The following is a 13,286-nucleotide window of genomic DNA, read 5'->3' as shown; positions in this document are numbered from 1 at the left end:
GGGGCCCATACCTTGGAATGGTATGTTGTCCACGCCTATTCGGTACAGTGAGCTCGCATGGTGGGCAAACTACACCCGGCCAATTACCAACTTAATTTCAAGTCTTGAGTTTTATCCTTGCTTATTATGGTAACTTTGTGAATATGAAACAGATGTGGAAGGTCCAACAGTCACATGTCCTGCAGTAAGCATCGAGGTTTGCACAATGGGCAATAACGCTGTTGTTGATTGGATACTACAACCTTCTGCAGTGGACAAAATAGATGGTCCCATCAATGACATCACGTGTAGAGATCAGAACAATAACATAGTGATATCGGGTGGGGCATATGCAGTTGGAGTGACAACTATTACATGCACAGCACAAGACTCATCAGGGAACAAAGGGATGTGTACATTCACCATCACAGTCTATGGTAAGTAACATGTACAGTGTTGTCTTTTAAACTGGATACGAAGTGCAGAAATACATGCAAAACGAAATCAAGCCAACTGCACCTTAATGCATGTCCATAATTTTCACAAGGCACAGATTAAATCTTCAGTTTACCACCTGCCAAGTTTTGATTCTGTGTTAAAATTTTAATATGAAGGAAGAATTTTTTTTTAAATTTGACTGGTCAGTCTTTGAAAAAAAGGTAGTTCTACTTCCGCCCCAGTTACTGGGTCTAATTGTTTTCAGAGAATGAAGCCACTGATCTGAACATGAAGACTAAGATTAGGAAGTGCAGTGGTACACATCCAAAGTTTCAAAGTGTGGACCATATAATATGTGGCATGAATGTGGATGAAATGTGTCAAAATAAACACTTATACTAGATGCTTCTTTTGCCATACTTCAGTTGTGCAGTATCTAAAAATTGTCGGACTTAACACAAGTGGATTCGTGCGCCTGTCTATATTTTTGCGTGTTTTACTATCTCAAGTTTTGGGACACCGAAGAATGCGAAGCATATTGACTAGTACATAATTTTATGCTCACACTCTACACTTACCATAAGCTAATGAATGATGTAAGTTTTAATCTCTACTTAGTGACTAGCCCCATCAAGTAATGTGGCCACACAATGGGGCTACTTGTGACCTGTATCTTGGGTGTCAAGGATTTTAAGTGTATAAAGGGTGGTGCACTTGTTTAAAAGCTAAACCAATACCTTCAAAGCGTTGTTAAAGCTGTTTAGTGAGTGAGACCAGTCTTGTCATAGTTTAAAAACAAGCCATGCAAACTGAGGCTCCCTTAAGTGCAAATTTCCTGCAAAATAGCCATTTCTTGGATTAAGATGTCCGGCTGTCTGGACAGGTGTGATGGTGTTGAATACACCGGAAAGAATGTTGCATACTGATTTCATCATGTTTTTTCATCTCTTCTCACTTTTTTTATGCCCCGCGGCGAAGCCGAAGGGGCATACTGTTTCCGCCTTGTCCTTCCGTGGGTGGGTGTGTGGGTGTGTGAGCTTGTCTTACATACGCAGTGTGGACTTCCGAACAAAAGACGTCCACATAATGTAGGTAGCACCGACGTTGTGTGGACTTGCCCACGTCCACACAGTGTTTCCCCATTTCTGAAAAGCAGGTTTAGAGGCATTTTTGGGTTAGGTTTATCTGTAGCAGAATGAAGAGAAACACTAAAGGGAATCATAGAAAAAAAATTGGGTTGAAAGAGTTTTCACAGTTTGAGAAAAATGAGTTTTTTCACTGGTTTTTCTTAACTACACGAAAGCAATGGAAAGTCCACACTAGTCATGTGAAACAAGTAGGGGTGTGTGTGGGTGGGTGTGGGTGAGTTTGTCTTACATACGCAGTGTGGACTTCCGAACAAAAGACGTCCACATAATGTAGGTAGCACCGACGTTGTGTGGACTTGCCCCACGTCCACACAGTGTTTCCCCATTTCTGGAAAACAGGTTTAGAGGCATTTTTGGGTTAGGTTTATCCGTAGCAGAATGAAGAGAAACACTAAAGGGAATCATAGAAAAAAAATTGGGTTGAAAGAGTTTTCACAGTTTGAGAAAAATGAGTTTTTTCACTGGTTTTTCTTAACTACACGAAAGCAATGGAAAGTCCACACTAGTCATGTGAAACAAGTGTGGGTGTGGGTGTGTGTGTGTGTCCGGACAAATCTTGTCAGCGCGATAACTTGAGAAATACTTAACATATGAACTTCAAATTTGGTTTGTGGATTGTTCTTGGTAATCCTAAGAAGCCTTTTGCATTTGGGGCCAAAAGGCTAAAGGTCAAGTTCACAGTGGCTAAAACAATAGAAATCTTGTCAGCGCGATAACTTGAGAAATACTTAACATATGAACTTCAAATTTGGTTTGTGGATTGTTCTTGGTAATCCTAAGAAGCCTTTTGCATTTGGGGCCAAAAGGCCAAAGGTCAAGTTCACAGTGGCTAAAACAATAGAAATCTTGTCAGCGCGATAACTTGAGAAATACTTAACATATGAACTTCAAATTTGGTTTGTGGATTGTTCTTGGTAATCCTAAGAAGCCTATTGCATTTGGGGCCAAAAGGCCAAAGGTCAAGTTCACAGTGGCTAAAACAATAGAAATCTTGTCAGCGCGATAACTTGAGAAATACTTTACATGTGAACTTCAAATTTGGTTTGTGGATTGTTTTTGGCAATCCTAAGAAGCCTTTTGCATTTGGGGCCAAAAGGCCTAAGGTCAAGTTCACAGTGGCTAAAACAATAGAAATCTTGTCAGCGCGATAACTTGAGAAATACTTTACATGTGAACTTCAAATTTGGTTTGTGGATTGTTCTTGGCAATCCTAAGAAGCCTATTGCATTTGGGGCAAACACACCTGACTTGTTCATTATGTAATATTCTAGTGAAAGAAGGTCTGTCATTGCAGAAATGGTGTAAAGACATGAATCTGGGACTGAGAAGCATGTCCAATTATGTCAGAAAATACTTTGAAAATGCACTTAATTCTATATACTTTGTACACACCCAAAGAAGTAATGTCTGGATACTACATTCTCTCCAATACACCAAACAATAACATATAAAACACCATGAACCAAACCACGGGTGGGAAGTACTAGGATCAATGCAAATTCCACTGGGAATTAAGTCCTTGCCTATATACTGATTCCTCCAGAAGTATAGTTTAGATAGTAATAGCACCAAAAAAAAGTACCACCAGTACAGTGACCAATGGGGTTGCATTGTAAAGCAGCGGTAATGGTTATGTGGTAAGGAACATATTTTAGCGTACGTCTTTCAGAAGCATTAAAGTTTGACTTTCCTCATGATTTATTGCTGTTTAAACAGAGCCCAAGCTCGTTCCATTTGGAGTTGCAGTTGGCGATAGCATGCTTTCCAGTGTCAATCAACCAGTGAGTTTAAAATGTTGTTTTTTCAAAAAACAGTAAAAATGGTAGTGTTTTTTTGTGCAAATTTCTACTCCTCTTAAATGTATGAAAACAATTTGAAATCCTTTTTTGGTTAACGTTGTAGAAACTTCTTTAAACATTAAAAATTGTCCATGCTTTTCCAGACAACTGAGGGTGCTGTTGCTGTGATGTCTTTTCAAGAAGACACTGTTCAATTGAGGGGTTTTCTGTTCAAATTGTGAACCCAGAATTTGCTCATTGAAAAACTTTTGTGAGAAACATTTGCTCACTGGCCTAATGTTATGTACTGAAACAACAATGAATAAAAAAAAAAAAAAATTCACGCCAGAAAAATATCCAAAATTCTGGCAGATTTTTTGCGCTGAAATACATGTAGCAGTTTTCTGCCAGAAATGGCATCACACTTTGCTCACGAATTAAAAAAAATAGCTTAAAAACCCAAAAGGCACCAAAATAGTAAAACGAAAATTGAAAACAAGACTAAATGGGACATAAAGGTGCATTTACAAGGACTGCATTGATAAACTACATTACATGGGCCCTAACAAATTATTTTACAAATATTAGGAATGTGTTCTCTTTCTTTTCCTGACAGTTCTTTCTGCCACCTAAGGACCGGATTTCGCCAACGTTCAGACCGAAACATTTCTTCCCGTACTGTAGTGATCTCTACGAATTTTTGTATGTAAGTGTGAACAGTGCTTTCTAAACTCCTGTTTTAATCGTTGGTGCTTTTAAAAACATTGGTTGTTTTGGATAGATATAAAACAAAGGCATCGCAAATAACCCTGTGAATACATTTTGCACATGTATTAAAGTTGTGATTTAGACCAGTGTTGTAGTACTCGTACTCGGTACTCGTACTCGTACTCGAATGTCAAAGTACTCGTACTCGATATGACGATACTCGTACTCGAGCAGCAAAGTTCTCGTACTCGTACTCACACATGTCGAAATTGTACTCGATCATCAAAGTACTCGTACTCGAATAACAGTACTTGATAAAACAAAGTACTCGTACTCGAATAGCGGTACTCGATAAAAAAAAAATGCAGTATATCACTTACGTTACCACGGCCTTATTTTATCGATACTTTCAGTTTCAAATGGTCGATTGCAGAGAAATCGAAATTGTCTCTACTCTACGCTACGCACGTCCGGACAAACACAATTAACAGCTAGCTATGGCCGGGTCTGTATAAAGGTCTGACTGGGCCCGGGCCAATTACGCACAATGACCCATTTGCCGTACGTGGGCACAATGGCCAATCATTGTATGTACACACTGTACGCTGAGGTGTTCCTCAAAATGGTCGTACGGTTAACTTGGGCGATTGGAGCAAAGCCGTTTTCTGAACCCCGGATTCGGTCCTATAATACGGGTCCAGCCCCATTGCCAACCTGCATGACTGGAGAAAGAGACACAGCCGAAGCTGAAGAACGGCCCCCAGTCTGGTTACGGCAGCAGGTCCACTGCGGCCTAGCCTTAAACAGAGGCCTATGAATGGGAAGCAGACTAAATGCGTAGACACCAAGAAACGCGAATCTGCCAGGTGTTTTTTTGGATGCATGTTGCATGTGTACTTTGTTCGTGTACGTGTATCGTCAACGTTTGCTTACGCTTGACTGTGTGATTGATTTTGTCTGAAAGAACACCTAAGCTCAGAATGTATGCTTGCATAGGATGGTTGAAGGAATTAAAAAGATTTTTGTAAGAACAACTTTTGTAAGAACACTAAGAACATAAGTAGAAATAAAGAAATCTTTTCTCAGCCATTTAAATGCTTGTTGTACTTGTGGTTTTTTTTTTTTAGTCTGAGGAATAAGGACCCAAATATAGAATAATAATAATGCACAGCATGGTTGATTAATTTTATTAAATGACAGTTGACCTAAACTTTCATGTCTGTATCTCAGCTGTGTGGCATTTCCTTGGAAAATACTTCCTGCTGTTGCCGATTTAAAAAAACAAATTAATTTCAAATAATTAAAAAAGCTTACAAAGATGAACCCTAGTTTGTATCACAAGTGATTAACAGTACACGTAATTTTAGGCTTCAAGCACAATAATGTACCCGGTGCCGTATTCGAAAATACAAGTACTCGTAATCGTACTCGGAAGTGGAAGTACTCGTACTCATACTTAATCGCTCAAGTACTCGTACTCGAAGACCTGTTCTTGTACTCGGAAGCACAAGTACTCGTACTCGTACTTAGCAACCTAGGTACTCGGCAGTACTCGGTACTCAGAAAAAAGTACTCGACTACAACACTGGTTTAGACTTCAAACCCTTACCCTCTAAAAACTAATGTTGCTCAAGAGATCAACACTGCTCCAAGATCCTTTCTGAAACCTAATAGTTACTGATTTCTCAATACATTTTGTGCTGTTGTAATAAAGATACTGGAACAAGTGATATAGTCGGTAATGTCTGTACGGGCCAATGTGGCTTGTCAGGCCAGAGTTTATCGCTGGTTTCAGTTAGCGTGAAACAACTGAGAATATTTTTGTTCCCCCCCCCCCCAAATGAAATGCTAAGTCCATCGCAGGTTACTTCCCAGTTAATGCCGGTAGCCATTTTTACTCCTGGCTGGAGAAAGGCAAGTACAAGTGGCTTGCCCAAGGACACAACATATGACCAACAGCTGAATTTATACCCCTGACCCTCTGATCACGAGTGATGAACCCTAACCACAAGGCCACACTCCTCACATGTAACATATGTATTTTGCATGTCTTTTTTTTCTTTTTTGGGGGTAGTTCACCGACAATGGCGTGATCATTCTGTCGAACAGGCCACGGGTACAATACACCAACTCCAAACAGGCCTTTCCCAGTGCTCAAAGCAACGTTTTCACTGGCAATGAGAGAATGATAGCCGCCTTCTGGGCAGATGTCAACGCTGATGCATTTGACTCAACAAGCAACGTGTTCTGGCAGGTGAGCTAGTTGGAGGGTTAACATAACTCCTTTCTGACAGACGATGAGTGAGAAAGTAGTACAATTTTTGTCACAATTTTGGAAGACATACAGTACTCAAAATATATGTATCGTTAATGTCAAATCTGGTTTTTCATTAGATACATTATGGCAATTTTTTTATTTTCCCATAGTTGGAGTCAAGTCCATCACAGATTTATCACAAGTGACATATAACAAGTAAAGGCCACAAGTATCTAGCTGAAAAGTGACAAACACAATTTATTCGAATGTCTCCCATGACTTGATTGGATGACTGGAGATTACGTGTAGTGACTTGTCTAGGATTTACCATCCTACAGAGCAGGTCTGCCAAGGAGTATGTATAGGCAATAATCAGCTGTTAAAGTAAACCATTTTGTTGGAAAGTCAATGTGCTTGGAAAAAGCTATGAAGTCATAGATCTCCAGGAAACTGGCTCAACTAGTGCGGACCATATGTCATCGTGTGCTTACCCATTGTTACTCTTCTATTGCATCGCCTGAAAAATAGAGGCAAAGAATGGTCATCACTATCAGGGGCTTGATGACGAAGCTTACATGGGTAGTGTTGCCAAACTCTTCATTCACCACTATAAATGAATTGTAGCCATACCCTTATTGTTCACTGTGCCATACAATTTGATAAATAAGAACGTGCTCCAGAAATATTGCTAGTACCTTCAACACTGAAATGCTGAATGAGTTCGAACTTGTGTTTTTCTTCATAAGGCCAAAAAAAAAAGTCTCCGGTTTCTGGTATGCGCGCGCGTCGCCGTAGCCATGTGCGTCGGCAAAATGAAAAAGTTTTTTTTTTTCAATGAAAGATGATGTCTCAAAACCGCCAAACTCACTGGTTTGACTGGAATCCTGCTGCTGCACAATTTTAACGTGTTTTTAGATGGGGTTATGATCTAGAATAAGCTTTATGTGGCCTCTCTGGACTCCCATATATTTGGACTAAGTTTAGTCGGGCACCATTTGCAGTCATCAGCCGACATTTGAAGCAAAAAAAACAGGTAAAAAAAAGAAAGCCACGTCGCCGCACCACTTTTGGGGCAAGCTCCATTCCAGAAACCGGAGACTTTTTTTTTTGGCCTAATAGGACAATTGGCATAATTGCCCATGTCATCTTGTTCTGTTACCAGCTTCTGCTGTAGCCTAAACTAAAATGAATATGTTTGCAATCTGTTATTCCAGATTTATGATGACCCGTCCACGGATAGTGCCATGCTGGCTACATTGAGTTCTATCGTGTCAGCACAATTCTCAGCCAATTGGGCTCTTGTAATCACGTGGAGTAATGTTCAGTCAGCCTCACAAATTTCTGTGAGTAGGCCTATACTTTTGTTTATCAAAGTGAACTGGTGTATAAAAGCGTATTGAGGCATTTTTAAAGCAATCGATTACGAACGTAAAGAAGGAGAGAATTGTTTTGAAACCAGATCAATCTCAAGATGTTTCAAACCAAATGTTTTAAATCAAAACAACTGCAAGTCTTAATTGTATACAAGGTGAGTCAAAAAGACAGTGACCTACTGTGAGAAAATAGTTGTAAAATATGTGGCTCGTTCAGTTTAATAAAAAATTAACGTGGCTAAAGTGCACATTAGGTCATTAGGGCTAAAGTGCATAGTACATGTATGTTAACAAGTTATGCCTATTTTAATACAAACATCATAAAATTCAACTGTCAACCAAATATACAATGAATTAAACAAGGGTGTTTACACGCCTTCAATCAGGAATGAAAAGCTGCACAGGAAAACAAGACAAAAATCACCAGCATTATTCCAAAAAACATTCCTCATATTCAAAACACAACGTCTGTTTGTGAAAATGGTTTTTTTCAGTCTTGACATTATAGTGATAAAAATCTCATTTGTATCTGAATCTCTGGTTCTCACTCAGTGCAATAGCTTCAATGGCATTCCAAAGACAGCTGTAATAGTAGATTGGGGGGGGGGGGAATATGCATAACTTCTCATAATATGGCTCAATTTCAGTAATTTCTGTTTTCCAATGCGTGGAAGAACATGCACATTTAATATATGCTTCGTTGGTGTGTCAATTTCTATTGCTTTTTACGGGCAAATTCATAAACCAGCATCCAATTTCACAAACCACTGCGATGCATTGCAACCCGAGTTACGAAGTGTAACATGTCGTAACTCACAATGCGTCGTAGGATTTCACGAAACTTGCGATGTGGTGAACACATCGTAAGTTCCTTGACAACAGCTTGAAACACGACGCAAGTTTCAATGTGTGTGGTCATTGCAAAATAAGAAGCGTCTTTTTCTTAGCCAGTTTTATGCCATAAAACGCACTCTAATACCGAGATAATGTGTGTAAAATTGTAAATAGAAATTGTATTGAATAATTATGAATTAGGCTGGAATATTGCAGCTGAAATTTCAAAGTAGCTGTACATCCACTGAGAGCTAGTCTTCCTTTAAAATTGTATTACACATCCAGCAGTTTGTTTTACGTTTTAAAAGTTTTCAAGAGGAGATCCATTGACTCTTTGTTGATATCAGACTATTTACTGTAGGCTGAATAAACACATAAAACAGTCACTGAGTTGTGCCATAAATACACCTATGATGCATCGCACGTAAGACATTTTTTGTTAAATGAATCGCAGGACGCGTCGCAGCTGCAACGCATCATAGGGATATGACCCGTCGCAGCGCTGCGATGCATCATAAGTTACGATTATTTTCATGAAATTAGGTGCAAGTCTTTTTCTTTTTGACTCGCCCTGTATAGGTCAGACAGTATGCTCTAAATCAGATTCTTGTTTGCTTGGTTTTTTTTATTACTACCTAAGATTTTGTACTAAATTTGTCAGTGTATTCAGTCACAATATGGTGATATGTAACATGCCGATGTGACATGTAGTCGTAGGCTATGAGCAAAAGTTGAAGCATGTGTGTGCAGAGTATTTCCCAAAAAAATGCTTGCCTCTAATTTGATGCCAGTGAAGATTTTGTGATCACTAGAGGATATCTTTTGATGAAAGCAAAAGCAGCTGGGAATTCTTGTTCACCTTTCGTTTTTGCCCATTTTTTTAGGGGACTAACACCTTTCAAGCTGTAATATTGACTGATGGAACACATGGTTATGTCATCTTTAACTACGATTCCTGCGGCATGAACTGGGACCCGACCTTGTTAGTCAATAGAAATGTCATCCAGGGTTTCACCTGTGGACGGATTGACCAGCAGGTCTACGTAGACTTACCACCAGGTACCTCACTGTTCCGTCCAGGTAGTGTCGTGGGCAACTCGGGAATACAAGGACGTTGGATCTACCAATTGGACACACTACCAGCTGACTTTGTGAATCCTCGTTTATTCTGCTGGAATTGGTACAACCGTCAGGGAAGTTTTTTGCTTTCGGATCCATACGCTTCTGCTGTCACTAACACTTGCCCGAGTAACTTGCTAATGGCTTGGATTGACTGGAGATGGCAATATTTCAGTGACGATTACATTCTACCTAGACGATTTCCAAGAAGAACTTGTGAGTGACGTGTTAAGATTTGTGTTCAGATTCCAGTGCAACTTGAATTCCAAAAGGAATCCCTATTGTCAAGTGCAACTGATACTCCTGTTGGGTTCAGTAGTCTTATATGCATGTATCTTGTTGGATAATGTACATGTATAGTTTTTAAGTGAATGGCTTTGATGATACATGTACAGAGACGTTAAAGGAAATGTTGGCATTAATATATTGCAAGGAAGCCATCAACTATCTTGTGTTTGCCACTTGTGAGATTTTTTTTACAAATACATGTACTCTATTGCTAATTTAATTTGTTCAGCATACAAAGAGGGCATAAAAATGAAATTTAACTTTTCCAAGAATACTACACCACATACGTTTTGTCTGACAGGTAGAGCATTTGTGACCGGTTCCATAAAAAAGGTATTAAGTCGCCCTGAGCATTATTGCATAATGGCCCTCTCAACATTGAGAGGGTGAAAATTTTGTCAAAATGTGATTTTCATTTTTTATTATGAATGACATCTTTAATACTACAGTTTTAGGTTTCGTTGGCAAAAAAAATGATTTTGATGAACAAAGTTGAAAAAACAACCATTTTGGTGAATGAAAAGGTAAGCTTGGAAAAGGTTAACAGAAAAAAAAGAAACAAAGAAAAAAGATTATACAGTGGAACGCTGCTATAATGAACACTGCGGGATCCACACAAATTGCTCGTAATAGCGATCATTCGGAATGGCGATTTTAAGGTGGCATTGCTCCGGTACTCACTTTTCAATAAATAGTGCCCTTCAGAACTTCACCCTGCATGCATCACCCGGTACATGTACATGTAGTTACTGAAAGACGACTCTGAACTCATGCCGACTATTGAATTATGTAATTACACAATTTTTTAGCTTACTACCTACGGCGATAGGTGGCTTTTTCAACAACAATGTTCAGTACATTGTGTACACAAAAATCGGGAGCCAAAGACGATGTTCGGTATAGCCGAATGTTCAGTGTAGCGGTGTTCAGTATAGCGACGTTCCACTGTAATATTAAAAAAGCAAAACTACCCTTACCCCAAACTCATTACATTCCTAATAAGTGACAATTAAGACCATGGACAAAATGAAAAGCAACATTATTTTTATATCGGCCATAAATCAATCTCAATTTTTCCAAATGGAAGGGTTTTTTGCCCATGGTTGAAAAGCTTATGAAATAAACTTGTCAAAGATGTATCAAGATTTGTGATGTATGTTTTTGAAAGCTATGAAAAAGAGGGTGGTTTGAGGGGTATTTTTTTTTTGGGGGGGGAACACCCTTTACATATAATTGAACAATGTAATTTTGTTTTATAGAAATAAAATCAAGTTAAAATGTGTACACTGAAACGCCTAAACCTCCAAGTGCACATATAAGAACAGTTTTGGCTTACCTGAATTTTGTTTGTCTATATCCTTTCCTTCTCAGTAACTAAATATATATACTTTGTTCTTCGTTTATGTAGTTGATTGCTTTGTGTACTGGTTCCAACCTCCATGGAGTCCAGGCCCAATTTGCTGCTACCGTACACGTAGATGTGATTTTGCTTGGGGGATCAGGAGTGCACGTGTTGCCTCAGTAATGGAGAGGTACCCTCCCATCACCTTGCCTTGGTTTTATACACCAGGACGTTCTCAGCTTCGGTATGGTAGGTGTAGGTATATATCATGAATGTACGTGGATGTGGACATAAATGTCAATGTGAATGTCTTGCAGTCAGTTGCTCTATGCTATCAGAACACAAATATATTCTTTGCTAATTAATGGGTCGCAGCATATTTTTGAACTCATATTTTACTGGACACAAATATTTTCACCTGTCGTATAAGTTTGACCGACTTCCACTTTTTGGTAGACTTCTGACTTGGTATTTGTGCCCTTAATTACTTACAGAGGAAGAAGTACTGCCTCGTTATTATTGCTGTGAGCAATCCACATTGTGTTACCTGTACAGACAGTGGAGACCAACCCAACACTGGTTAAGGTATCAACCACCATGGTGGGGTAAGTGCAATTGCATTGTCAGGTTGGAGGGCTCATGAGTGTAACCAATTTGCATTCGGTTCTTGTTCTCGGTTGTTTTATATGGTCACTGATTTTCATGAAGAGTGTATAGCAAGTGCAAAGTGCAATAGATCATTACCATACCGATGATGAACTTTAGTTGTCTTGCATTTTCTTTTTGCGTTTGTCTAATATCGGTATTCGTTGCATTAATTCAGTATGGTTTTGGGGCGACCCTCACATGAGAACGCTTGATGGTTTGGAGTACACCTTCAATGGTCAGGGTGAATACACTATGGCTCTCATTGAAGACGGTACAGGGCAGAGACTGTTTGAACTACAAGGCAGGACACAGCGAGCATTCAACTCTAAAACCCAGCAGCTATCCCAGGCAACATTCTTTGCAGGCTTTGCTGCTGAGTACATTGGTGATGCAAGGGTTTGTTATCACTTTCCCAACATTTTAATAATTGAGAAAAAAATGTTGGTTTATGAGATTTTCTTGACCTTAATTATGTTTTTCTTCAATGGTAGAGCCAGGTGGATATGGTTGAACCAGAATGCAGGCAGACAATAGATAATGAGGCTGTAGCCCCTGTGTACCTGTTGTTTGCCCTCAAATTAATCCACCCCTCATAATGCCGCTGATATATTAATATTGTTATGTTAGGAAACAAACACAAATCAAATCAAAAGCAAATATGAGGATTTCTGAGGTGATAAATAATACAAACTTTTTAAGAGTGAATACTCTAAAATTCAATTATAATTTACCCTTTTCCCTGCATTGGTTTCAGATTGAGATAAAAGTGAACAGTGAAGGTACAGATTTAGAAACAAAAGTCAATGGTGAAGCCGTCACTCCTACATCGCAAGGTGAGGCTAGTTCCCTGTATGTCATTTTATTTAACAAAATAGATAAACTTCACTGCAGCTTAATCTGAGTTGCACTTCTGCTACCATAAAAGCTATTACATAGCTGACAAGTCCATTTTAAAACCTACAGTTTTGTAGAAATCTGAGGAAGATTTCATTCAAGATGACTTTTCCTTCATTGATAATTGGGGTAGGGGTAATGGTGGGATAATAATGGTAGATTGTGGTCTTGATTTCACCAGATTATCAACATTCACTCTCATCTTTAAAAATGTATTGACTTGGACCAGTCCATAACTTAGTAGAAGTCAGTTGATCTCTTTCGTAACTTTTTTGAAGGTTTGCAGTTTGGGAATTTCACTGTGCAGAGAGAGGAAGATCCGATCAAAGTTATTGCAATGTATCCAGAGGATATCCGAATATCCGTCGGGATCAGCAACGGCTTTGCTGATGTTTCACTGCAACTAGGCCAAGACTACATGAACAAAACAGTGGGATTGCTGGGTAAGGCATACAATCAACGACAAGCTCAGATTGGTTA

The 13,286-nt window shown here is 39.1% G+C and overlaps 1 protein-coding gene across 1 annotated transcript in view; it reads left to right on the top strand.

Moving 5' to 3' along the window:
- LOC119720045 (mucin-4-like) overlaps nucleotides 1–13,286 on the top strand; it is a 64,144-nt gene that overhangs the window by 12,056 nt on the left and 38,802 nt on the right. Inside the window, exons 3-13 of the mRNA XM_038189555.1 lie at nucleotides 153–416; nucleotides 3,282–3,346; nucleotides 3,960–4,049; nucleotides 6,126–6,305; nucleotides 7,523–7,651; nucleotides 9,400–9,850; nucleotides 11,331–11,513; nucleotides 11,759–11,869; nucleotides 12,088–12,308; nucleotides 12,667–12,745; nucleotides 13,085–13,249. Coding sequence (XP_038045483.1) covers nucleotides 153–416; nucleotides 3,282–3,346; nucleotides 3,960–4,049; nucleotides 6,126–6,305; nucleotides 7,523–7,651; nucleotides 9,400–9,850; nucleotides 11,331–11,513; nucleotides 11,759–11,869; nucleotides 12,088–12,308; nucleotides 12,667–12,745; nucleotides 13,085–13,249 — 1,938 coding nt within the window. The remainder of the gene's footprint in view (nucleotides 1–152; nucleotides 417–3,281; nucleotides 3,347–3,959; nucleotides 4,050–6,125; nucleotides 6,306–7,522; nucleotides 7,652–9,399; nucleotides 9,851–11,330; nucleotides 11,514–11,758; nucleotides 11,870–12,087; nucleotides 12,309–12,666; nucleotides 12,746–13,084; nucleotides 13,250–13,286) is intronic.

The sequence above is a fragment of the Patiria miniata genome, unplaced genomic scaffold (assembly GCF_015706575.1).
Source record: "Patiria miniata isolate m_02_andy unplaced genomic scaffold, ASM1570657v1 HiC_scaffold_9, whole genome shotgun sequence".
Lineage (NCBI taxonomy): Eukaryota > Metazoa > Echinodermata > Asteroidea > Valvatida > Asterinidae > Patiria > Patiria miniata.
This window is presented reverse-complemented; position numbering and strand designations above follow the sequence as displayed.